The sequence below is a fragment of the Ranitomeya imitator genome, chromosome 2, assembly GCF_032444005.1.
Source record: "Ranitomeya imitator isolate aRanImi1 chromosome 2, aRanImi1.pri, whole genome shotgun sequence".
In the NCBI taxonomy this organism is placed as follows: domain Eukaryota; kingdom Metazoa; phylum Chordata; class Amphibia; order Anura; family Dendrobatidae; genus Ranitomeya; species Ranitomeya imitator.
Window position 1 is genome coordinate 761497715 of NC_091283.1, and position 27898 is coordinate 761525612.

A 27898-nucleotide genomic window follows, 5' to 3' on the forward strand; every position below is an offset into this window, starting at 1 on the left:
GTATCCCCCGGTGGGCCCCTGTGTACATCTGGGCCCCCAACCCCACTGTATGGTCAGTACTTGGCATAATTCACTTGATTCACTCTGTACAGAAAAAAGCAGCATTTCATCATTCATTAACCACGCTACCCAGTTTATATAGAGATATAGGTACATTTGTGAACGAAGGCAGTATAATATTTGCAAGAAGGTGAAAAGTGGGTCCCCCAAAGTCAATGTTACTGATGGGTCCCTGTCACTCCAGTCCGAGATTGGTATCAGGTGAGTTTTTGGTGTTGCAGATTTTCTGCAGCTTTTCTACATCTATTAGGTAAATTAGGTTCAATGTACTTTTGAGTATTTTTTTTCACAATTGTTTTTATGGTGTTTTTGACACTGCAACTTATTGGTACAGTCATGTACGGATGTAGATTACATTTTTTTTTTAAATTGCAGATTTTCCACACCTAATGCAATTCTATGAGGAAAAATTCTGCACATGAAACTCAGCGTGTACTCACAAGAACTTGACATGTTGTGGATTTCAAACATGCACCACAGATCAGATAACACTATGTGAAAAAAGGACAGTAGGCATGATATTTCTATAAAACCCATCCACATTTCTGGAACTGTGAGATACTGAATTTTTGACACAGCGAAAATATGCTGCATCAAAAACTCACCAAAAACTTACTGTGGGCTTTCAGTGTTTTTTGCTGCTTTGTTATGCTAATTTTAAGCTGCGTTTTACAGTGCCAGCAAAGTCTATGAGATTTGAGTAATCTGATGCACACATAGAGTTTTTCCCGACTGATTTGCAAGACTGCAGCATGTCACTTCTTTCAGCATTATTACAGCTTTTTTCACCCATAGGAAACAATGAGTAAATGCAAAAACACAACAAAAAAGGCAGTTATCAGGTTTTACTGTGTTTTGGTGCAAAAATCTAAGGAAGTTAAATCATGTTTTTTTTGGCCACTAAACATTATCAACATGCACAAGACACAGCAAAAATGGAGCAATAAAAATGCAGCAAAAAACTAAGCAAAATCTGCTTCTAGAACGCAGCTTAAACGCAGCCTAAATTTTGCATGAAAAAAAAAACGGAGCAAAACACGCAACGTGTGAACATAGCCTAACAGTTCAGCATACCATCCCATCTTCTTGTTTTCCAAGTCAGTCTAGGGGAGTGGGGAAAAATCCCCTGGAGGACGGTCTCTTGGACTAGACATCTGAGGAACCAGGTTCTCGTTCAACTTTTCAAAGTATGTTTTCTCTGAAATGCAGTGATGTTTCAGAGTAAAAGATACATGGCTGCAATAAGCCATACGATAAAAAAAAAAATACTAGACTGCAATAATAGCTTCACTTTCAATGAAAGCTTTATGCAAAACATATTTTTTTTTTATTTGTTTCCCACATCAAGGTCTATATTTTCATTTAAAAAAATAAAAATTTGAACACAATTAAAAAATATTGCAATTTTCACCCTAGCCAATAGCCTGAATACTTAACTTAGACCGGTCACATAGACGTTGATTCGCTCATGCAAGAGAATCGGGGCAAATTATGCAAAAACTCTGGGATCAAACAGTGTCAAAGCTTAATCTGAGAGTCAGTGCACTGTGCTCTGAATGCAGTCCGATGTTTCCAGAGGTGTAGCTACGTTTTCCGGCACTCAAGGTAAGAATTCAGTTTGGCGCCGCACCCCCCTCCCCAGCACATATGCAATTGGCACACTCAGGGTATGTGCACACGTAGATGGAACCTCTGCAGATTTTTCCGCACCTGTTTTTAGAAATCCGCAGGTAAAAAGAACTGCGTTTTACCTGTGGATTTACTGCAGATTTACCGCGGATTTTATGCGTTTTTTTGTACGGATTCCACCTGCGGTTTTACACCTGTGGATTCTCTATTATGGAGGTGTAAACCGCTGCGTAAATATGCACAAAGAATTTACATGCTGCAGAATAAACAACGCAACGTTTCAGCGCATTTTTTTCCACAGCATGTGCATTTCGGTTTTTGTTTTCCATAGGTTTACATGGTACTGTAAATGCATGGAAAACGGAAAACTGCTGCGAATCCGCAGAGGCAAATCCGCTGTGGATCCGCAGCAAAATCCGCAACGTGTGCACATAGCCTTAGGCTGGAGTCACACTATCATACAATACGGCTGAGTGCTATGTGATAAAACATCGCATAGCACTCAGCCCAGTGTTACTCTGGGGCAGCTCACATTTTCTCAGGCGGAATCAGCATCGAGACCCATCAAGTCTCGGCTCACTCACACCCATATAAGTCTATAGGTGCAAGAGACAACGCACATCACTCTTATATCATATGAGTGAGGTGTGATATACAGTACAGACCAAACGTTTGGACACACCTTCTCATTTAAAGATTTTTCTCTATTTTCATGACTATGAAAATTGAAAATTCACATTGAAGGCATCAAAACTATATATTAACACATGTGGAATTATATACTTAACAAAAAAGTGTGAAACAACTGAAAATATGTCTTATATTCTAGGTTCTTCAAAGTAGCCACCTTTTGCTTTGATGACTGCTTGGCATTCTCTTGATGAGCTTCAAATGGTAGTCACCGGAAATGGTTTTCACTTCACAGGTGTGCCCTGTCAGGTTTAATAAGTGGGATTTCTTGCCTTATAAATGGGGTTGGGACCATCAGTTGTGTTGAGCAGAAGTCTGGTGGATACACAGCTGATAGTCCTACTGAATAGACTGTTAGAATTTGTATTAATGCAAGAAAAAAGCACCTAAGTAAAGAAAAATGAGTGGCCATCATTACATTAAGAAATGAAGGTCAGTCAGTCCAAAAAATTGGGAAAACTAGTGCAGGGGCATGTGGGGTAATAGTATTGGGGTTGATGTCAGCTTTGTATTGGCAGCTGACATCAAGCTCAGGAGTTAGTAATGGAGAGGTCTCTATAATACTGTAAATATAAAACACCTTGAATAAAGTCCTTTAATTGAAATAAAGACACCTTTATTTTAATTAAAAGTAAAAAATCAAACTTATACTCACCTTGATGCCTAAACCACTGAAGCCCATGTCCCCTGTAAAAGAATTAAAATAAGCAACAACCATATCCCTCACTCGTCCGACATTAAAGGGAATCTGTCACCACTTTTTTGAGCTACCAGGTAAAAATATCATTCAAATAAGCCACGCCCATCGGACCGACCATATTAACATACAGCGCGGGAGCAATAAAAAAGGTATTTATGGATCATATGTGGGGAGTCAAGGGGTATCAAAAGTACTTGTGTAATGCATAGGTGATACTAAACTGAATGATATTTTTACCTGGTAGCCAAAAAAGTGGTGACAGATTCCCTTTAAGATAATCATCCAATGCTTATGTTCCTCAAATCTCTGACAAGAAGATAATCCATTTATCCCTTGACAAGGCTAGCTCTGCTACATGTAGTTGGCAGGCTGAATGCTGGCATGATGTGAGCATTCAGCCTGCAGTGACACTGTGCTGCGCATGCTAGCGCAGCATCTCTTGCGGTGTAGTGAGAAAGGTGAGCAAAGTTCAAAGTCAATAAACTCTGTTCACCTCAATGATGTCAACACTAGCGTGAGAACTGTCTCACTCACCTACACTGAATCTCCCCCACCCCTCCACCTACACAATCTCCCACACACACTAAATCTCCCTACACCTCCACATTAAATCTCCCCCCTCCCATTACACTAAATTTTCAGTGCCTTCAGCTCCACTGGAGCACTTACCACCAATGTGCACCTCTGCAATTTAAAAAAAAATTCTCAACATCCAAGAAAATTGGATCAAAATCTGATCAGAGTCTGATTAGAATAATTGGACCGATTTTCTCAGATGTGGAGAAAACGGTCTTGTGACCCTAGCTTTAAAGCTGTCACCCGGTTTGGCCGATATAACATGTGGCCATCGCCTTTCAGGGCTTATCTACAGCATTCTATAATACTGTGGATAAGCCCCCGATCTGACCAGCAAGAGGAGAAAAGTAAGTTTTATAATACTTACCTGGGGGCGGTAGGGTCCGATGGGTGTCACAGGTCCCGGTCCGGCGCTTCCCATCTTCTTGCGATGCCGCCCTCCTGCTTGCTTCATGGTTCCCCGGCACTGCGCTCCTGCACAGGCTTTGCTCACAGAGCAAAGTAATGCAATGCACAGGGCCTCTCTGACCTTTCCCGGCACCTGCGCACTGCAGTACTTTTCTCTGCCCTCAACATGGCCGATAAGCACGCCTGCACAGGAGCGCGATGCTGGGGAGCAATGAAGCAACAGGAGGGCGGCATCACAAGAAGATAGGAGGCGACAGACCAGGACCTGCGACACCCATTGGTCCGGACACAGGTGAGTGTAATCAAACTTATTTTTCTTCTCTTGCAGGTCGTATCGGGGGCTTATATACAGCATTATAGAACGCTGTAGATGAGCGATGAAAGGTGATGGCTGCATCTTATATCGGTTAAATCTGGTGACCGGTTCCATTTAAGGAGAGTTGAGAAGCAATTATCACCTATTGGGAATTATTATTATTATTTATATATATAGCACCATTAATTCCATGGTGCTGTACATTAGACGGGATTACATCAAAATACAAATATCACTTACAGTAAACAAAACTAACAATGGCAGACTGATATAGAGGGAAGAGGACCCTGCCCTTGCGGGCTTACATTCTACAGGATCATGGGGAAGAAGACAGTAGGTCGGGGATTGCAGTAGCTTCGATGGTATTGAGGTGGCCATGTGGTCATTACAGGTTGTCAGCTTTTTTTTGAAGAGATGGATTTTCTGGTTCCGTTTGAATGATCCAAATATGGTGGATAACAGGACGTATTGGGGCAAGAAGTCTTGGAGGCGATTGTGTGAGGAGAGAATGAGCGTGGAGGAGAGAAGGAGGTCTTGGGAGGTCCAGAGATTACATGAGGGAAAATATTGAGAGATTAGTTTGGAAATATACGGAGGAGAAAGGTTATGGATGGCTTTGTAGGTCAGTGTTAGTAGTTTAAACTGAATACGCTGGGAAAGTAGGAGCCAGTGAAGGGATCTGCAAAGAGGGGAAGCAGGAGTGTAGTGAGGAGAAAGATTAGTTGGGCAGCAGAGTTAAGGACGGACTGGAGGGGTGAAAGTGTGTCAGAAGGTAGGCCACAAAGGAGGATGTTGCAATAGTCGAGGCGGGAGATGATTATAGCATGCACAAGCATTTTGGCAGAGAGGAATGAGGAAAGGACGGATTCTTGAAATGTTTTTGAGCTGAAGGCGACAGGTGGTGGCGAGAGCTTGGATGTGCGGTTAAAAGGACAGGGCAGAGTCAAGGGTTACTCCGAGGCAGCGGATCACCGGGACAGGGGAAAGTGTGAATTCATTTATTGTGATAGATGGATCAGGTAGGGAAGGTGTGCAAGACTAAGGAAAGATAATCAGTTCAGATTTGTCCACATTGAGTTTGAGGAAGCGAGAGGAGAAGGAGGATATGGCTGATAGACACTCCGGGATTCTGGAGAGCAGAGAGGTGACATCTGGGCCAGGGAGGTAGATCTGAGTGTCATTAGCATATAGATGGTACTGGAAGCCATAGATTGAGAAGAGAAGGGGTCCTAGGACAGAGCCTTGAGGGACACCAACAGAGAGGGGGTGAGATGAAGAGGTAGAATGGGAGTAGGAAATGCTAAATGTGCAGTTGGTAAGGTATGAGGAGATCCAGGATAGGGCAAGGTCTTTGACACCAAAGGAAGAGAGGATCTGTAGAAGGAGGCAGTGGTCAACTGTGTAGAACGCAGAGGACAGGTCTAGAAGGAGGAGTATAGAGAATTGTTTGTTAGCTTTAGCTGTAAGTAAGTTGTTCGTAAATCTGGTCAGGGCAGTCTCAGTGGAATGGTGGGGACGGAAGCCAGATTGTAGGTTATCGAAGAGCGAGTTAGATGCAAGGTGAGAGGAAAGTTCAGCGTGGACGTGCTGCTCAAGGAGTTTGGAAGCAAAGAAATGGGGTGATAGCTGGACATAGCGCTTGGGTCAAGGGAAGGATTTTTGAGGATAGGTGTGATTGTGGCATGTTTGAAAGCAGAAGGGAAGATACCAGAAGTTAGTGATAGATTGAAGAGATGGGCTAGGGATGCAGATGCACATTTTCTGTTAGTACAATAAACCTCATTTCAAGGCAGAAACATTACTGTGTCCAACAGTTATTAGATATATGAAACTGAAATAGCTGTTGCAAAACAAACAATTTTTATAAAACATTAAGCTTAAGGTTAATAGGGGTGCCCAAATTTTTTCATATAACTGTATATTGGTCATTGTAATCCTGTCTGTAATGATAATGACTGCTGAAGGCTGATCTCTACAATACAGGATGTAGTAGTCTAGTACTAGGCTTAGTAGCAAGTGTAAAAATTGCAAAGCTATTTTTTACAAATTTAAGATAGTGATATGGAAAGTTAACAGGTAAACATTATCTGACATTTAAAATACATTTAAAACACACAAAAAAAATATTTAAACAATCTGTAATTTCCTGATAACACATACCCTTTAATATGATATTTATGGTTCACTTGTCGCCTTTATATTGTACAGAACTTCTGAGGATACTGCTCGCCATTCGAACTATATATATATATATATATATATATATATATATATATATATATATATTCAATATGCCTTCCAGTATTGCTGACTGCTTATATTTGATGTATCTTCAATCACATGATAAATTCAACAAAAGTAGAATTGAATAAAAAACCTTCTTTGACTAGGCGGGTCAACATTTTCCAATTCTCCTTTTTTATAAAACTTTTCCTGACAGATTTGATGAAGGTTTTTTTTTTACCAACAATAGTGAGATGTGCTCAGAATCCAAATCTCTATCTCTTTTTCTGGCTAAACCACAATTGCTTTTCTTCATTTCCAACATAAAAGGATACAAAGGTGCAAAGACCCCCAGTAGGGAAACAAACAAAATCCTTAGGATCACAAAACATTAAAATCTAGAGGGGGTATAAAAGAAGAAGAAAAACTCTTCAGAACACAAAACTCTAAACAGGAAGATTTTGTACACTTTCCACAAAGGCCAAAGTGCAGAAACTTGACAGTTCGAAGGCCATGTCACACTTTAGCACTTCACAAACAAGTTACGTAGAAAGAAGCACATTGAAGGCTCATAATAGCCCCCAAAATACCAATGATGTGTTTAATCTCAAGGTCAAAAACAGCTCAAATAAGAACTATACCATGCTGAAAAGAAACGAGGAAAACTCTAATTAGGACAACATTCCTACCCCAATATGAGCCCTGCCTGCTTATAGCCAACCGCTACTTAAGAACATTGAATGACTACTTGGGAACAAAAAAGGCATTCATCGTATGGTGATGCAGTTAACGCTGTGTCAGGAACAATTAAAAGTAAAGATATAAAACGTTTCAAAGTTTGGATCTTTGGAAAAAAAGTCATCGCTTCACCATATATCAGTTTCTAATCTAAATGTACAAAGATATAATGACCGTAATATTATTAACAGTTGATGGCAACTGAACTGAATTGAAATGGTGTTCTCTTAATAAAGGCTGAAAATTCTAATAGGATATTAATAAGAAGAGACTATCATTTGCAACAGCTTAATACAATCATTTTGTTCTTTAAACGGATTATCTGGTCACTTAAAAATATTATTAATAATAATAATAATAATAACATAATAGAATAATGAAACTATAATAGTAAAACAGTAATAAAATAATAATACTAATAAAAAAGGTATTATTACCTTACTAACACCAAAGCAAACTTCCTGGGTTCCCTACCAGTATATTTTGGGTTTTGATTCCACAAATAAGCCAAGATTCGTTAATACATATTTTACATAAGTTTTCTTCAAAAAGTTACATTACTTAGCAATATAATTAAATTATGTCAGGTGTCTCATTATCAGGTATCCCTTCCAGTCCCTGGTTCAACTTCCATTTGTGTGCTTGACAATGTATATACCACGTTCCAAATTATTATACAACTGTTTTTTTCCTCTGATTTTCCTAGATTGTCGATGCAAATGAGTGAGTATAATGTTCAAATCATCAACAATTATAAAATAAATCGCATTTTATTGGACAAACCTCACAATATTAACACGATTTACTAAACTAAAAAAATCGAAATCCACTGTTCAAAATTATTACACACAACAGCTTTTCCAACCATTTTATAGGTTGTAAACAACTGAAAATGATCAGATGTTGAATTTGCAGCATTAAGAGGTCACATTTACTGAAATCAACAGCTTTTCCAATCAAAAATATCTTAACAGGCATTTTACATGTTAACATAGGACCCCTTCTTTGATATCACCTTCATAATTCTAGCCTCCATTGAACTTTTGAGTTTTTGGATAGTGGATAGTTTGTGCTTGAGTTTCTTTGCAGAATGTCACAATAGCCTCCTAGAGATGCTGTTTGGATATGAACTGCTTCCTACCCTCATAAATGTTTTTTTGTGATACTCCAAAATGTTCTCAACAGGCTAGAGGTCAGGAGAGGATGGTGGGCGCATCATTAGTTTTTCTCTTTTTATGGAGACCATGCATACAAGCTGGCTCCTGCCTCTGTTAACCGCTGCTCTGCCGCTGCCGCTTCCCCTCCATCCTCTAGACCAGTATTTCTCAAACTCCAGTCCTCATGGACCCCAAGAGGCCATGTTTTCAGGATTTCCATAGTGCTGCACAAGTGAGAGAACTCCTGATACTTCCATCACCTGTGCAATGCTAAGGAAATCCTGAAACCATGACCTATTGGGGTCCGTGAGGACTGGAGTTTGGGAAACACTGCTCTAGACCGTCACTCGAGTATAAGCAGTGCGGGGCGTTTTCAGCACAAAAAATGTGCTGAAAATCTCTGCTTATACTGCAGTATATACAGTACTTTACTGAGATAATTTTCACACCTTCAGGGACCCTAAAATGACCCATGATATCAGCCCAAAACACGACACCGTCAACTCACTGCTGACATCACAGCCTTGTTGGAACATGATAGCCTCTGGACTCTGGAGGAGCCTATACCTTGAGGTTTGTGGGACTCCAGAGGATCCAGCAGCTTCAAATACTTGTTTGCTGCTTTGTAATGGAATTTTAGCAGCTGCTCTCTTAATCCGATTAATTGGTCTGGCAGAAGGCTTCCTCATAAGGCCTTTATCTGCACAAACCAATCTGTGGTTTATATCAGCTATAAATCTCTTCACAGTACGATGATCAAACTTACATTTTTGTGAAATATCTAATGTTTCTGTATTCCCCCTACTCTGGATCTCTCTACCCCAAAATATCAGAATCTCACCTACCGTGGAAAGCTTCAAAAGGAACCTGAAGACCTACAGTACCTCTTCAAACAAGCCTACAACCTGCAGTAAAGCCTTGTCCACCAAATCACTGCACGACCAGGTCTACCCTCACCTATTGTATCCTCACTAGTGATGAGCGAGTGTGCTCGTTGCTCGGGTTTTCCCGAGAACGCTCGGGTGATCTCCGAGTATGTGTTAGTGTTCTTAGATTAAGTTTTCATCGCCTCAGCTGAATCATTTACAGCTACTATACAGCTTGATTACATGTGAGGATTCCCTAGCAACCAGGCAACCCCCACATGTAATCAGCCTGGCTAATAGTTGTAAATCATTCAGCTGAGATGAAAACTTAATCTCCGAACACTAACAAATACTCGGAGATCACCCGAGCGTGCTCGGGAAAACCCGAGCAACGAGTACACTCACTCATCACTAATCCTCACCCATCCCTTGTAGATTGTGAGCCTTCATGGGCAGGTTCCACCCTCCTCCTGTACCAGTAGGTGACTCATTTTGTTCAAAATTATTCTTTGTTTTTTGTTATGTATACCCATTTTCACATGTAAACGCCACGGGATAAAAGGCGTTATAATAATAATTAATAATAATACCTTGGCATTATACTATTTGGCGCTTTGTGGCAGCAGATAGATCCGTATCCTTTCTCTTATTGCTTGAAACCTGTGGCCTGCTTAATAATGTGGAACAAGGAACCTGTCAGCAGGATTGTGCACAGTAACCTACACCCAGTGTCAGGTCGGTGCCATTATACTGATTACAATGATACCCGGCGTTAAGGCTGGCGGAACGCACTGAGTATATTTAGAGATTATTATTGGTGCGTTCGCAGCCTGGGGTCCACCGTGCAGGAGACCAACCTGCTGCTAGCAAATGGTGGCACAATATGGCGGTAGAAGCGAACTCTTCACAGAGTCGAACAGAAGGGAAAACACTGTGCCCTGTTAGCGTCACAGGTGAACACAGCTGCCTAACAGAGCAAAAGCAATCAGTGGTCAGGGAGTAGCAAGCACACAAACACCTCCTCTCCGGTGGAGTCGGAATTCTAATGGCTTTACACCTGCTCTGAATTCACCATACAAACTCCTCACCGGAGGTGCCGGTATTATAGTGGCTTATTTCAGCCGGACCCTGACCACAAGCAAACAAGACTACTGAGTAGCTAAAGCTCATAACATAAGCTGATACTAGCGCATGGCCGTGTGGCTATTCGAACCTTTTATAGCTGCAGCCAGTTCAGGACCTTCCTAGAGAACCAATGGGAGCTGCTACAGTACCTGAGCAACGTCAGAACCTTCCTAGAGGACCAATGGGAGCTGCCACAGTACATGAGTATGTGACCCCATATCTCCAATGAGAGGTCTTACCCCGGGCATGCTCGGAAGGGGAAAAGCAGGACTTAGTCCCAGAGACGTCTGCTCGCCGCTGACCAGTACTGGCTACAATGGCTGAGCCTGGAAAGGCAGCAGTAACCATCTGCACAGTATCAGGCTGAGCCAGACGCTGAGACCGATGTCTCCGCTGAGCAGGCGCCACTGTGGCTGGAGAAGAATGGGTGACCGCAGTGGAGGTGGTTCAAGATTCCCCCTGTGCAGAGGCGGAAACTCGACACCTAACACCTGGGTTGATGAAAACCATCTTGCGGTTGTTTAATCTTTATTTTCAGTTTTTAGTCAATGATATGCTTGTGCTCAGGGGCGGCCTGTGTGGGGCGTCTTTATGTGGTGCTCTGATTAGGTATTCATAATGCATGCTGACAGGTCACTGATCCCTCACCGACCTGCCCCCTAGTTTAGATAATGAATACTATATATACATATTAAAATAAAAAAAAAAACCTTCTGCAGGCAGGTACTTGCCATGGCACCTGCACTGCAGCACAATCACATGTTTAGTGTTACTGTTCTTGATGTTATTGCACAAGTACAAAAAAAAATCAATTTGAAAATGGTGCCCGCCACGCCTGCGCAGTAGCAGCTATCGGTGTGTGTATAGAGATCAGATAGCTGCTATTGTGCAGGCGCCATCTTGGAGAAGGAAAAAAATGTCCTCTTCCAAGATAGCACCGCACGTGCCTGCGCAGTAGCAGCTCTCGGAGATGACTGTGTGTAAGTTACTGTGCACAATCCTGCTGACAGGTTTCCCTTAAGTACTTTTAATTCGGCTCACCTGTCAAACTAATTATCACAGGAGTTTGATATTTATTTCAGTGATCCAAAAAGCTCTGAGACACAATACCATCCATGAGTTTATTTGAAAAACAAATATACCACAATATAATTTATTATTGTACATTTTGAAAAACAAAAAATTACATCTTTATGACACTTAACTCCAATTTCCATAATAATTTGGAATGCAGTATAGTTCCTTCCCTGTGACACAAAACTAATGCTATATGTGAAGGGGCCTGCTCCTCTGAAAAAGCCAAATCCCTTCTTTGCTGTCATTGAAAAGGGGGCTGTATTGGCTACTGAAAAAAAGCTGCTAGAAGCCCTCTTTCCACAAAGAACTGAACTCCTGCACACTTAGGAAACAATTTTGCATGTTAAGTACAAGACCGGAAGTAGAGCCGATGAACTAGGGATGGTAGAGGATTCTTGATTATGGGAGCTTCTAGCATAATTGAAGTATATTAGTGAGTGATAAAACATAGCTCTTTTAAGCACATGTGTATATATATATTTTTTTTTTATAGAAAAAATCTTTAACTATTTCTACTATCAACATAAACCTTGGAAGGGAAGGCGCACCATTTGAATGCAATATTGGCTGGATTCAAAGGCGGACGCCATGTCACGATTGGAGACTCCCTGATGTGCCTAAACAGTGGAAACCCCCCACAAGTGTCTCCATTTTGGAAACTACACCCCTCAAGGATTTTATTCAGGGTGTGACAGAGTCACTGGTGCCATACATGAGGGGAGATATGTGTCGCAAAGGTTGCTTTCCTGCGTGATGTGAAAGCCAGAAATGTTTTCTCCAGCATGATATGTGGTGAGAGCAATCCAGTCGGTATATGGGCATGGCTTTCATGGTGGGTAGGTCAGAGATGGGCGGGACGTCTACCCACAATATCCACCTCCAGGTTGTGGAGGGAGTTAAATGTCCAGCCAGTTTTTTCTCTGTGTGTGTGGCGGAAAGGAAGCCTCCTCACTGCTAGCTCCTGCCATATGTGTTGTCCCAGAGGAACTGGGCAGGACTGTATATGAACGTTTTATTTTCATTTGAGCGAGAGAGGCTGTTTTTCTGTTACTAGTTTGGGCTTTTGGTATATGATGCAATAAACCACCCAGAGACTTTAACTACACGTTTGCCTTTTGTCTACCTCAAGGAGCAGCTAAGTTACCTGACCTTCCACAAGGGGTATAGTGAGCATTTCGAACCCACAGGTAGGACACAGAATTTGATAACATTAGGTCATCATATTGAATGTGTCGTCACTAGTGTTGAGCGCAAGTGCTCGCTACTACAGTTTGCCCTGTGTGCCTGGATATAAAAAAAATATGTGGGGATCTGCTATACTCCATGCATACTCGAGCACCTGATGCAAACTCGAGTAGCAAATACTTGCGTTCAAAATTAGCTCATATCAAAGGAGAGAGAAATAAATTGTAAATCTCTTTTTTGTGACTCAGTGAATAACCGTTCACCGATAATTACATTGCTTAGCAATTGTAAGGGTAGCTGCCAGCAGCGGATCTTGAGATTTGCCCAAGTGCATTCAGTGTGGCAGAACATTTTTTAGACAATCATCAATAACCTCATTGATAGCAGCCAAGATGTACAAGTGCGGGAATATCTGCATATGTCGCACATACTCGATACTGAATAAATCGAGATGTTTCGAAAATGTAGTTTCTACTTTTTCCCATGAATTGAATATCATCAACATGTCTATCCATCCTGGGAGTCTCATAATTCCATGAATGTTCCTTCTTACTTTTGTAATTTCAGTGTTGATGAGTGCATAATGTTCTTTTACAACCGAGCCCCATGGATGACTAATACCACGCAATGGCATCCATCAGAGCCTTCCGTTAAATGCAAACATCAGGATCTTACTACATGATGAATGGGGGTCTTTTGGATGCGTTTACATGATGCATTGGGAGATTATCATCAGCAATTACTAAGCATCACCAATCATAATCAATCATAGCAACTCTACAACTGCACCAAGACTTTGCTATTAAACCAACTAGAAATACTTGTGAACCAATAGTACTATACATTTCCTGTCCCCCCTGGCCTCTAGAAGAATAGCCGCACTCCATCTGGTTGTATTAGTCTATTGACAATTTTTGCCAATCAAAGACCAATTCCACCTTTGAATTTTTTATTGCATTGCATGCATTATGTAATTATGTGAAACATTACAGTCCTTTTTTACATATAAAATATACAATTGGTCTTGATTGTGAATACGGTATGTAACTATTTTTCTTTGGCAGCCTGCACGTATTATAGTTCACTGGAAGCTGTTTTGTTCATCAATCTCCATCCGTGCTCTCCCCTCTAATTGATCAAATAAATAAAATCAGTTTGAATAAAAAAATAAAAGAAGTTGTTTATATGCTTTAAACTGTATCTACAGGTGAAAATTAAATAAAATAAAGGAATAAATAGTATATCTCCTCTATCGCTGTGAACATTTTTTAAAATAATTTAAAAAAAAAGATTTCAGAACGATTATTTCTATTCTACAGAGGAATATCTGATCTGATAATGAACGAGACAATCCTTTTTAACGTAAACACATCACCCACCCTGAACCTGTATATGTAAACCATGCTTTCAATTTTTTTATTTAAAAAACTTGCGAAAAATTATTAATTGGCATAAAAACATCCTAAAATCTTTGCATTTTGTAAGTGCATGTTTGCTAATATTGGCAGCTGGAGTGGTCACATTGCTGGCTGACAGAATGCCTACTATTGCTGGATTAGCTCCATGCAAACACATTCCTCTAACACCCACAGAACAACAAATTGAAACAGCAGCTACGGTATTCATTACGTAGGCATCCTTTTCCTTTCTTTTGAACATTGATAAAAGTAGACATTTCATTTGATATGCAAATCTTAGCTATTTGGATTGCAGCTAAAAGCACTCCTCCTCCCATCCTAGTTTTTATCCTCTTAATATATTGCAATCATCATATTCTATAGAACTGTGTACTTACAATGACTCATTTTGCCTTTCTACCCAGCTAATTCTTCTCATTTCTGTGACATCACATGATTAAAAACTGATTAGTTGAATCTTTCTAAACTTTATGTATGCATAATCATTATAACTACAATTCTACATCTTTGGCATGACCCTTGCAGCCTAGCTCCACCTCCTCTTCAACGCCTAACTCAACTCTCCCGCTCCTCCCACTGCCAGGGACTTTTACAGTAAAGGTACCGTCACACTAGACGATATCGCTAGCGATCCGTGACGTTGCAGCGTCCTCGCTAGCGATATCGTCTAGTGTGACAGGCAGCAGCGATCAGGCCCCTGCTGTGCTGTCGCTGGTCGGGGAAGAAAGTCCAGAACTTTATTTGGTCGCTGGACTCCCCGCAGACATCGCTGAATCGGCGTGTGTGACACCGATTCAGCGATGTCTTCACTGGTAACCAGGGTAAACATCGGGTAACTAAGCGCAGGGCCGCGCTTAGTAACCCGATGTTTACCCTGGTTACCATCCTAAAAGTAAAAAAAAACAAACAGTACATACTTACCTACAGCCGTCTGTCCTCCAGCGCTGTGTTCTGCACTCCTCCTGCACTGGCTGTGAGCGTCGGTCAGCCGGAAAGCAGAGCCGCTGTGCTCACACAGACAGTACAGGAGGAGTGCAGAGCACAGCGCTGGAGGACAGACGGCTGTAGGTAAGTATGTACTGTTTGTTTTTTTTTACTTTTAGCGGCCCTGCGCTTAGTTACCCGATGTTTACCCTGGTTACCGGCATCGTTGGTCGCTGGAGAGCGGTCTGTGTGACAGCTCTCCAGCGACCAAACAGCGACGCTGCAGCGATCCGGATCGTTGTCGGTATCGCTGCAGCGTCGCTAAGTGTGACGGTACCTTAAGGTAGAATTGTAGTTCTAATGATGACTCATGCAGAGAAAATAATACTTCTTGTTTCTACATAGAGATGGGATTGCTTCTTTAAAAAGGGGTGGGGTTAGGTCTCTCCATGTAAAATGCCATTGTTAGTGCAAATACTAGTCACAAATTGGGGCCATTAGTCGATAACCAGTGTAAAGTACTATGTAAGGCACAGAGTTCACAGAAAAGTTACTGCTACACTGGTGTCTAAAGGTTATTGGAAAAAAATAGCCCATCTATAGCACTGCCCATCAGAACAGGCCATATAGGACTGGCTCTACCAGCTATAGCACCAATATTTCACAAAACTCTTGTCTTTTTCCTACTCCTGCATTGCAGACTATATAGCCACCAGTATTTTACATGGAAAATATGCACTAATTGCTTGTCTCTCTACCAGAGACAGAATGGATAGATCACAATCCGGTGGCTGGATTCTAGGACTTTCAGACTCATGGACACTTCTCGTCGGAGTAAATAGTTAAAGGGACACTGTCACCTGAATTTGGAGGGAACAATCTTCAGCCATGGAGGCGGGGTTTTTGGGTGTTTGATTCACCCTTTCCTTACCCGCTGGCTACATGCTAGCTGCAATATTGGATTGAAGTTCATTCTCTGTCCTCCATAGTACACGCCTGCGCAAGGCAAGATTGCCTTGTGCAGGCATGTACTATGGAGGACAGAGAATGAACTTCAATCCAATATTGCAGCCAGCATGTAGCCAGCGGGTAAGGAAAGGGTGAATCAAACACCCAAAAACCCCGCCTCCATGGCTGAAGATTGTTCCCTCCAAATTCAGGTGACAGTGTCCCTTTAAGAGCTGAAGCAAGATTGATGCCAAGCAAGCACCAGAAGGATCTGTATATGTATTCTCAGCATAGCTGTGAAATTCAGCGAATCATGGGTTGGGTTACCACAATAACCGAGTGGCCTTGGGCTCCCATAGATAACACGAAGTCATTGCATATAAAAAAAAAGTTACATAGTATCTTTTAGTATGTAAAAAGGGAAATGCTTTGTGCATCGCTTAATGGACGTCATCATATCACGAAGACATTCTCCAATAAAATCAATGCTCTTACTGGAGTAGATCTCTATATTCCCGATGTTACTTGAATGCACTTTGGCTTTTTTACTTATTTAGTTGCAGCAGGACATATGATTATTTTGTTTCTTGTAGGTTTTGTCTGTTTAATGGCGAATTTGAACATGTGTTTATGTGCTGCATGTATACCAACTATTGATGAGCGAATATACTCAGTACTCGAGATTTCCCAAGCACGCTCGGGTGTCCTCCGAGTATTTGTAAGTACTCGGAGATTTAGTTTTCAGTGCCACAGCTGAATGATTTACATCTGTTAGCCAGCTTGATTACATGTGGGGATTCCCTAGTAACCAGGCAACCCCCACATGTACTTATGCTGGCTAACAGATGTAAATCATTCAGCTGCGGCGAAGAAAACTAAATCTCCGAGCACTAAAAAATACTCGCATGCTCGAGAAATCTCGAGTAACGAGTATATTCGCTCATCACTAATACCAACTTACACCTTTCTTTGTGTTTCTTTGTGTTTTTTCTGTGTATTTTTGCATTTTGTGCAAGCCATGGTGTGGCCTCCTTTCCTTGAGCTGGATATTGCATTTAAATATGGTAGCTTCAGAAGACTGATGTCCACAGTTCAGGACCCGGTCCTTTGTCTGCTCTTATTCATACACTGAGGTCAACTCTGGCACATGGTAAGGTTTTTAATATTAGACAAACAGTGTAGGACAATTACGAGCAGGGTCGCCTTGCCGATGGTGGGATGGCTTTTAATGCTTTTATGCTCAAATACAGTATTACTAAGAACCCTATGATATTTAAATGCACTGTTGCTTTTTTACTTATTTAGTTACAGTACCGTATAGGATTTTGCTTCTTGTTGGTTTTCGATTAATGTATCATCCAATGCAACATGTCACGACTGCATCATCATAATTTAACCCAATAAAATGTTAAAGAAATACCGTAACTAATCAAGAATAGTACCAAAGTATTATGACAGGTGCTTGGTCAAGTCATAAACTTAGGCTAACAGTATATAAAGGATAACTGACATTTAAGGGATTTTATGGAAACAACAACAAAAAAACAATCTGTTTGTTCCTGTAGTGAGAACCCAAAATACCCCATTACCTTTATTTTCCTTTTTAGCTCCCCTATAATCACCCACCTCCATCCTGGTGGTCAAAACTTTTTTACATACTGAATTCCCTGCCAACAATATGCTGGGCCTCTACAGTACATCTCCCAAGTGGCAATGCGCTCCGTCTTCCATTCCAGAGCTCTATGTGTCTCACAGCTAACACAGTCGCACCCTCTGTGCTCACCGACTCTACCTACAAAGCACCATCCTGAGACTTCTATACAGTTTCATGATGGATAATTTGCTGCCCAGTTTCTCCCTCCTAACATTCAGGATTTGTCCAAAAATTTGTCAACAGTCTGAAAAAATAGCGGAGATTTTTCCCCTATCTGTAAAAAAAAAATGTACCTATCTATAAGTTTTTTTAAGCATCATCATCTTACAGTTCAAAGTGAATGTAACTATTGTGTTCACATCAGAATTATGGGCTGCAAACTTGTATCATTTAAAATGTTAAAGATTTACTATGGTTTTCTTATGTATTGGTACAAAAAAGTTGGCCGTTTGTGATTTTTGAGAAACGGTCAAAAATAATAAAAATGTTGGTAATACTGTCGAAATTTCTCCCATTTCACTTCACATGTGCCATTCTGAAAATCTCCAGCTATCCATAATGTTGCAGACAGTATTGTTACGTGCTGACACTGGCACTATACAGGTTCAGGGTACAGTATGAGAGATATGAGTCATCTAATGTATTTATTTATTATAATTAAACTAGCACCTTGACATGCCCAGCACCATCCCCTCTGGCCAAAGTCACCAGTTCATATTCCTCTCTGTGCAGCCTGTGCACTTAGGGTACCGTCACACTATAACATTTCTATCGCTACGACGGTACGATTCGTGACGTTCCAGCGATATCGTTACGATATCGCTGTGTCTGACACGCAGCAGCGATCAGGGATCCTGCTGAGAATCGTACGTCGTAGCAGATCGTTTAGAACATTCTTTCATCGCTGGATCTCCCGCTGTCATCGCTAGATCGGTGTGTGTGACACCGATCTAGCGATCTAGCGATGCGATCCAGCGATGCGTTCGCTTGTAACCAGGGTAAACATCGGGTAACTAAGCGCAGGACCGCGCTTAGTTACCCGATGTTTACCCTGGTTACAAGGGTTAAACTAAAAAAAACAAACAGCACATACTTACATTCTGGTGTCCGTCACGTCCCTTGCCGTCTCTGCTTCCCGCACTATGACTGCCGGCCGTAAAGTGAAAGCAGAGCACAGCGGCTGTGCTTTCACTTTCACTTTACAGCCGGTAGTCACAGTGCGGGAAGCAGAGACGGCAAGGGACGTGACGGACACCAGATGTAAGTATGTGCTGTTTGTTTTTTTTTAGTTTAACCCTTGTAACCAGGGTAAACATCGGGTAACTAAGCGCGGTCCTGCGCTTAGTTACCCGATGTTTACCCTGGTTACCCAGGGACCTCGGCATCGTTGGTCGCTGGAGAGCTGTCTGTGTGACAGCTCCCCAGCGACCACACTACGATTTACCTACGATCACGGCCAGGTCATATCGCTGGTCGTGATCGTAGGTAAATCGTATAGTGTGACGGTACCCTAACTGTAGGCTCATCCTCCCTGTAGACATCACTTGTCACTCACTACTAGCCTAGGACAACTACAAACAACTCCGTGACATCATTGTTCAGAGCACACTTGTCTGAGTCCTGCCTTTTGCATGCCGTGTTTGACCAACAGGCTCCTTTTCATTCACAGCAGACAGGATCTCTCTGTACTTTGTACAGACCGTAGATAGGAGCTAAAGTGCCGAAGGTCAAATGACAGTTCAGACAAAGATCAAAATTTTACCAGTAAGTAAATTATGAAGTTTCTTCATTTCTCACAGGCTTTACAATGGGTCAATAGTCGGTGAGTCCAGAAAACCCTTTACAGTTGAAACATAATCACGGGATAGATCATACCTTATTAGTGATGAGCGAGTATACTCATTGCTCAGGTTTTCCCCAAGCACGCTCGGGTGGTCTCCTAGTATTTGTTAGTGCTCGGAGATTTAGTTTTTGCTGAGGCAGCTGCATGATTTACAGCTGCTAGCCAGCCTGAGTACATGTGGGGGTTGCCTGGTTGCTAGGGAATCCCCACATGTATTCAAGCTGTCTATCAGCTGTAAATCATGCTGCTGCAGTGACGAAAACTAAATCTCCGAGCACTAACAAATACTAGGAGACCACCAGAGCAACGAGTATACTCGCTCATCACTATACCTTATGGGTTCATGGGGGCTGAATGCTGTTACCCTGACCGTTCCCAAGTACGGAGCTCAGAAATGTCTAATCAGAATACAGTGGTGGGCGCACATTCATGTGGTCTCTATTTATTCTTTATATATAGGTGTGCTTGAGTTAGATGAGCATGTAAACGTGCGTTTCAACCTGACAATTAATGGCACTAAATGCAGGCCAACCAGTGACTTATTTGCTGATTTGTGGTTGTTTAATAATCTGCTTACACAGTCATACCGCAATTTAGACGTGCACTGCTTGTTCGTCGGGTGCAATGATCTTTTGGTCTGCACATACAATGGCCGCCTATGTACACCAACAATCTACTTCAGAACATTCAGTTTCATCTGAAGCATGGTTTGACTTTGTAAATCTTCCATTAAATGACCACAGATCAGCAAAATAGCTTATCGGCTTTCGTTTTGTGATCGACAACCTGTTAGCTTTTATGCTAAGTCATATTGCAAAACTCGTTAAAGGGTCAATAGTGACTTGTAGGATCGCTGCTTCCAACAGGTGGCGCTATAGAGTTCAAGTCCTCTTCCTCTCTGAATAGGTAATTAACATATCATGAAACAGTCACGACTAGGATCACTCGATTACCATAATCTAGCTGTACAGTATAAATGGACATTTACTCGCTCGGACCTCCATGGATCCACAAATTATCATGCATCTGCGGAATAAAATATTTTTGGTTTGTCTCGGTCTGTTTTCTATCTGGATGTTTTTTGGGTGGATTATTCAAAAAGGCACCACTTTAATCTCTGAGGTCAGAAATGTAATTCTAAGTAATCACAAGCCTTTGTAGGAAACTGTGCACTAAGGAACCATAAGGGTATGTGTCCACGTTCAGGATTGCATCAGGATTTGGTCAGGATTTTATGCAGGTAAAATCCTGAACAAATCTGCACCTGAAGTCACTGGCAGGTCACCTGCGCTGTCCTTGCGTTTTTTTTGCAATGTAAGGACATGCTGCGTTCTTAAAAGACGCGTCGAATGTGCGTTTCCGCGGGTCTGCCGCATGCCTCTTTTACTGCATAGTGGAGACGGGATTTCATGAAACCCCTCCACTATGCCCTCCACTATGCTGTAACATCTGGATGCTGCGTTTTTGACGCTGCGGCTCAACGCTGCGTCAAAAACGCAGCGTTTCCTGAACGTGGAAACATACCCTAAGAGCCAAACCTTTGGTTAAAAAATCTGTTGGGAAAAAAAGGGGAAAATCTGTTGGCTTGTTTTGGAAAAAAACTGCACATTTCTCTGATCAGAGCAGCATGGGCAGGGTTAGGTATTCAAGAGCACACACCCTCCGACAGTTCTGCCCTCCGTCCACATTGTATTGATTGAGGACACATCATTACACCTGCCCACAATGCTGCACCTCATTAGGTTCACATACAAAGGAAGGTTTTCTCCAAAACGTTCCCACAGATTGTTAAACTAAAGATATAGCTTTTAAGGCAAGGTCTCCTACAAATGTGCTTCATTTATAATCAATGTTTGACCTGACAGATTCACTTTAAAAAAATACTGCGCACATTATAAGCCCTTGTGTTGCACTAGACAGATGAACATTATTATGTGAAACCATTAAAATTGATGAACTGAAAATAAACAGATTGTTATTACCACTAACCTGCAGTAACTCCCGTATAGTTATTTCTTGGTTCTCCTGAATTAATAGATTTGTTTACTTGAAACCATTTCAAGTCTTCTTCATCCAAGGCAATATCACCCCAGAAAGCAGCTGTGGAGACATGACAAAATAATGATAATTATCTTAGTTACATGTTGGAGAACACACAATGACTGCAATAAAGCTAAAATATGCCAATAAAACACATGCTGACTAGCTCTATGCATAGCTTAGACATGACATATATGTAAAATAGGCCCATTCAACACAAAGACATACAGTTGTGAGAAAAAAAGTGTTTGCCCCCTTCCTGATTTCCTATTATTTGCATGTTTGTCACACTTAAATGCTTCAAATCACCAAACAAATGTAAATATTAGACAAAGATAACACAAGTAAACACAAAATGTAGTTTTTCCACGAAGGTCTTTAATATTAAGAAAAAAAGAAATCCAAACCCAAAGAGCCCTATGTGTAAAAGTGATTGCCCCCTAAACCTAATAGCTGGTTGGGCCTCCCTTAGCATTAATAATTACAATCAAGAGTTTGCGATAACTGGCAATAAGTCTTTTACAACTCACTGGAGGAATTTTGGCCAATTTATCTTTGCAGAATTGTTATAATTCAGCCACATTGGAGTATTTCGTAGCATGAACTGCCCTTTTAAAGGTCATGCCACAGCATCTCAATCAGATTAAGGTCAGGACTTTGATTAGCCCACTCCAAAAAGTCTTCATTTTGTTTTTCTTAAGCCGGTGTGTTTTGCTAGTGTGTTTTGGATCATTGTCCTGCTGCATAACCCAAGTGTGCTTCAGCTTGAGGTTACAGATGACCGGACATTCTCCTTCAGGATTTTTTGGTAGACAGCAGAATTCATGATTCCATTTACCACAGCAAGTCATCCAGCTCCTGAAGCAGAAAAACAGCCCCAGACCATCATACTACCACCACCATATTTTACTACTGGTATGATGTTCCTTTTATGAAATGCTGTGCCACTTCTATGTCAGATGTAATGGGACATGCACCTTTCAGAAATCTCAACTTTTCTCTTGCTATTCCACAGAGTATTCTCCCCAAAGTCTAGGGGATCATCAAGTTGATTTATTGAAAAACTGAGCCAAGCCTTTATGTTCTTATTGCTCAGTAGTGGTTTTCATCTTGGAACTCTGCCATTTGGGCCATTTTTGCCCAGGCTCTTTTTAATGGAGTCATGAACACTGACCTTAGCTGAGGCAAGTGAGGTCTACAGTTCTTTGGATGTTGTTGTGGGGTCTTTTGTGACCTCTTAGATAAGTCATCGCTGCACTCTTGGGGTAAATTTGGTAGCCGGTAACTCCTGGGAAGTTCACCACTGCTCAATGTTTTCGCTATTTGTTAATAATGGCTCTCACTGCGGTTCGCTGCAGTCCCAAGTCCTTGAGAAATGGCTTTATAACCTTTTCCAGACAAATAGATCTCAATTTTGGTTATCATTTGTTCCAGAATTTCTTTGGATCATGGCATGAAGTTTAGCTTTTGAGGATCTTTTGATCTACTTCACTTTGCCAGACATTTCCGATTTAAGTGATTTCTTGACTAAGAATAGGTGTGGGTGTGGCTAGGGAATTTGAAGTCAGCTACCCAAAGATGTGATAAACCACAGTTAATTTATGTTTTAAGTGGGGTAGTGGGTGTAATCACTTTTTCACACAGAGCCCTGTAGGTTTGGGTTTCTTTTTCCTTTAATAATAAAAACCTTCATTTAAAAACTGCATTTTGTGTTTACTTATGTTATCTTTGTCTAATATTTAAATTTGTTTGGTGATCTGAAACATTTAAGCTTGACAAACATGCAAAAGAATAGGAAATCGGGAAGGGAGAAAACTTTTTTGCACAACTGTATTTAATAAAATATGTGCGCATATAAATACACCCACAGAATGGTCTCATTATTAAAATAATTGACATCAATAAACATTTATGCGCACACAAATAAAGGCAAACTGCTACCAAATGTTGGAATGATTGAGTTGTTTCAGAAAAAGGGATCTTCACCTTTTACATGTCACAGATTAACTTTAGTATTCTAGTGAAGCTGAGGGACCTCTTGAAAAAAAATTTTGGAGAAAATTTGAGGAAAAGGGACTAGGAAACAAGTGTTCACAATATGCTGTTAATTTCAAGGGCGGGGCTGGTCTCTGCTTGCTAAGCTGTTTCCTTGTAATGCGCACTGACAGTGCACTCTGTTGCCAACTCGTCACTACTAATTAAAGCTGGCGAGGAAGAGCATTGTCACTTTGCACTAAGAAGAATACTGCATAATAATAAGGGAGCTCATAATGAGAATATGACAACCAACGCTTTCTCACTAGAGGAGGAACTAGCCAAGCCCCTGTAATGGACATCACTGATGACTATGTGTTTAAGGGTGTGGAAAAAGGCTGTGGCACTGACCACAGCCTCTGGCCACTGATAATGTCCCGTTTGAGTGTCCCAGCATCAGGGTGGATTTGATTTAAATCTAACTGATTTAAATCACGATTTAAATCACGATTTAAATCACTAGTCAGTAAGGCTTGATTTAAATCAGTGATTGAAATCAAAGTTTCTACCTAAACTAGTTCTTGCTACTTTAACATGCAAGTAGATGAAGATTTTTAGAATCACTTTTTATATTACTTTTTTCTCCCCAGTTTAATGGGTTAATCATTCATATTTGGACACCACTGTTCTGTTGTACTTAGGAAGGAGAAAAATAATCCTGACCTTAATAACAATGTAAATAGATTTATTCAACTGAAACAATAACATTACAGCATAAGTTATTTGCTTAAACAAACATCCATGTTTGTTAACTAATTTGGCTAAACAAAATATATATATATTATAAGAAACTTAGACTGTCAGCCCAGCCGACACATGAAAAACTTAAATACTACTGTCCCTGCTGTCCTCTGTAGTTCACTTGTCGTCATCTTCATCACCGCACTTCTCATGATGTTGCCTCATTCGCGCCACCAGGACTTGCAGCTCTTTGTTGCATCGTTTGCATTTTGCACGCATGCCTGCCTTACCGATAGGCGAAGGAGCTTCATTAAAATATTCCCAAACTGGGTCTCTTTTACGGCCTGCTGCCATTATCAGGAAAGAATGTAATAAACCTCAGATCGTACACACAAACAGATCCAGACTTGTCTGTCTGTGGCTATGCTGCAGTATTGTGCTCAAAGTTTCACTTTCATCTTGTCTGCTTGCCCTTCCTCCTCACACTTAGATTCACATTCTTCTTGTGTTGTGCAGATCTATTCCACTCCAAACAATCAGAAACATATTGTCTAACTTCTTGGACTTGGCACTGAAGGGGTTGATTCTGTATTCATAGGTTTGTAGAACAATAGGATTAAGGTCTTTTTCTCAACTCTGTTCATGTTGTAAAATTTTTGCCCTGAAGAAGAGGCTGGGACCTCTGCGGAGTCAAATTCAGTTTTGAGAACTGTGTAAGTAAAGCGAGCGTCTGTGATAATATAGGAGAGAAACTGCCCACTAATCCTACAGAAACCTCTGGAAGAGCATGGCATTGTGAATGTTACACATATACAGCCTTTATTCTACTGAGTTAAACAACTCAGCTTTATCTTATGATGGAAGAACCTTTGGATGATAAAATATTTTCCTCAAAAAGCAGTTTATTGAAAAAAATCCGATTTAAATAAAAAAAATCCGATTTAAATAAAAAAAATCCGATTTAAATTTAAAAAAATCCGATTTTTTTTTGATTTTTTAAAAAAAAAACATTGATTTTTATCCACCCTGCCCAGCATGCATTACGGATTCTCAAACATAGTGTTCTCAAAATGGAAACAGGTGCTTATTGTTTTTTTTGTGAAGGAAAGTAGGAATTGTTTAATTAATCAAAACGAAAAAACTACTTTACTATTAAAATAAATAATGAGATATAATGAGAGATTTTTAGAACATCAATATTGGTTTTGGACCACCCCTTTAATACAGAAGAAAAAAAAAAACACGTTTTCAATCAATACACATACTGAGCTCCATTATTGGCTGTGACTGTTGTGTATATCAGTGGTACATGTATACTATGCACATACCTTGTGGTACAAATACATACAGTAGGAAGGGTTCATGCATACAGTCATGGACAAAAGTGTTGACATCCTTGAAACTGTTCCAGAAAAAGAAGTTATTCTCCTAGAAAATAATTGCAATTACACATGTTTTGTTGTACATGTTTATTTCCTTTGTGTTTATTGGAACAACACTAGATAGAAAAAAAGGTACATTTGGACATAATTTCATACAAAACCCCCAAAATGGTCCGTACAAAATTGTTGGCACCCTCAACTTAATATTTAGTTACACACTCTTAGGAATAAAATAACTGATATCAATCGCTTCCTATAACCATCAATCTTCTTACACCTCTGAACAGGAATTTTGGACCACTCTTCTTTTGCAAACTGCTCCAGGTCTCTCATATTTGAAGGGCGCCATCTCCCAAAAGCAATTTTAAGATCTCTCCACAGGTGTTCAATGGGATATAAATCCAGACTCATTGCTGGCCACTTCAGGACTCTCCAGCTCTTTGTCTCCATCTATTTTTGGGTGCTTCTTGAAGACCGTTTGGTTCATTGTCCTGCTGGAAAACCCATGACCTAAGACACAAACCCAACTTTCTGACACAAGGCACTACATTTTAACGTTGATAGCCACCAGACTTCAGATTTCATGATGCCTTGAACGCAAAGCACTCAGTGCCAAAGGCAGCAAAACAACCTCAAAACATATTTAAACCTCCACCATATTTGACTGTAGGTACTGTGTTCTTTTATTTGCATGCCTCATTCTGTTTTCAGTACACAGTAGAATGATATGCTGTAGCAAAAAGGTGTATCTTGGTCTCATCTGTTCACACAACGCTTTCCCAGAAGGACTTTTGCTTACTCACGTATAATTTTGCAAACTGCAGTCTTGCTTTTTCATGTCTCTGTGTCAGCAGTGTGGCCCTCCTGGGTCTTCTGCAATAGTATTCTATTTCATTCAAATGTCAGTGGATAGCTCGTGCTGACAATGGTGCACCCTGAGCCCGCAGGACAACTTGAATTTCTTTGGACCTTAAAAGGGGCTGCTTATCCACCGTCCGGACTATCCTGCGTTGCAACATTTCATAAATTTTTATCTGCCATCCACGTCCAGGGAGATTACCCACAGTGCCATGGGTTGTAAACTTCTTGATTATGTTGCACTCTGTGGACAAAGGAACATCAAGATCTCTGGAGAAGGGCTTGCAACTTTCAGATTGTTGATATTTTCAACAATTTTGGCTATCAGAGAGTTCTCTTGTCCTCTGTCTGTTCTCCATGGTTAGTGTGGCACACACAGACACACAATGCAAAGATTGAGTCAACTACTCCCCTTTTTATCTGGTTTCAAGTGTGATTTTCACATTGTCAACAATTGTTACTTGCAACAGGTGAAATTGAAAGAGCATCATATGCTTGAAAGAAAATTGTTTACCCACAATTTTGAAAGGTGGCAACAATTCAACAATTTTGTCCAGCCTATTTTGGGGGTTTTGTGTGAAATTATGTCTAGTGATGAGCGAATATACTCGTTGCTAGGGTTTTCCCGAGCACGCTCGGGTGTCCTCCGAGTATTTGCTAGTGTTCGGAGATTTAGTTTTCATCAGGGCAGCTGAATGATTTACAGCTATTAGCCAGGCTGAGTACATGTGGGGGTTGCCTGGTTGCTAGGTAATCCCCACATGTAATCAAGCTGGCTAATAGCTGTAAATCATGCTGCTGAGGCGATGAAAACAATCTCCAAGCAGTCATAAATACTCGGAGACCACCCGAGCGTGCTTGGGGAAAACCCGAGCAACAAGTACACTCACTCATCACTAATTAGCCAAGTTTGCCTTTTTTTCCTCAGTTTTTCTTTTTTGTGTGTTGTTCCAATGCACCAAATGAAATAAATATGTGTATAATAAAAGATGTCTAACTGCAATAATTTTCTGGGAGAAATACTTCATTTTCTGGGACAATTTCAAAGGTGCCAACACTTTCGATCATGACTGTACTTGTTTGCAGTGTAGACTACTATGAAGGTTTGAATTATCATGGTTGTTTGCCCACAAGGAAATGAGTAGAGACAGAGGTATGGCCAAATTATTGGACCATAATAATAATAATTTTATTTCTATAGCACTAACATATTCAACAGCACTTTACAATTAAGTGGTGACTGTACTGACAATAAAGACATTACAAAGTAACACATAGTTCAACAGTTACAGGAGGAGTGAGGATCAGGGGACACAATAAGTAGAAAGTTTTTGTCATGTAGGGTACAGCCATCATTATAATAAAT

The 27898-nt window shown here is 40.8% G+C and overlaps 1 protein-coding gene across 1 annotated transcript in view; it reads right to left on the bottom strand.

Moving 5' to 3' along the window:
* Positions 1-27898, bottom strand: part of TLL2 (tolloid like 2) — a 295163-nt gene that overhangs the window by 129555 nt on the left and 137710 nt on the right. Inside the window, exon 2 of the mRNA XM_069753374.1 lies at positions 21527-21637. Coding sequence (XP_069609475.1) covers positions 21527-21637 — 111 coding nt within the window. The remainder of the gene's footprint in view (positions 1-21526; positions 21638-27898) is intronic.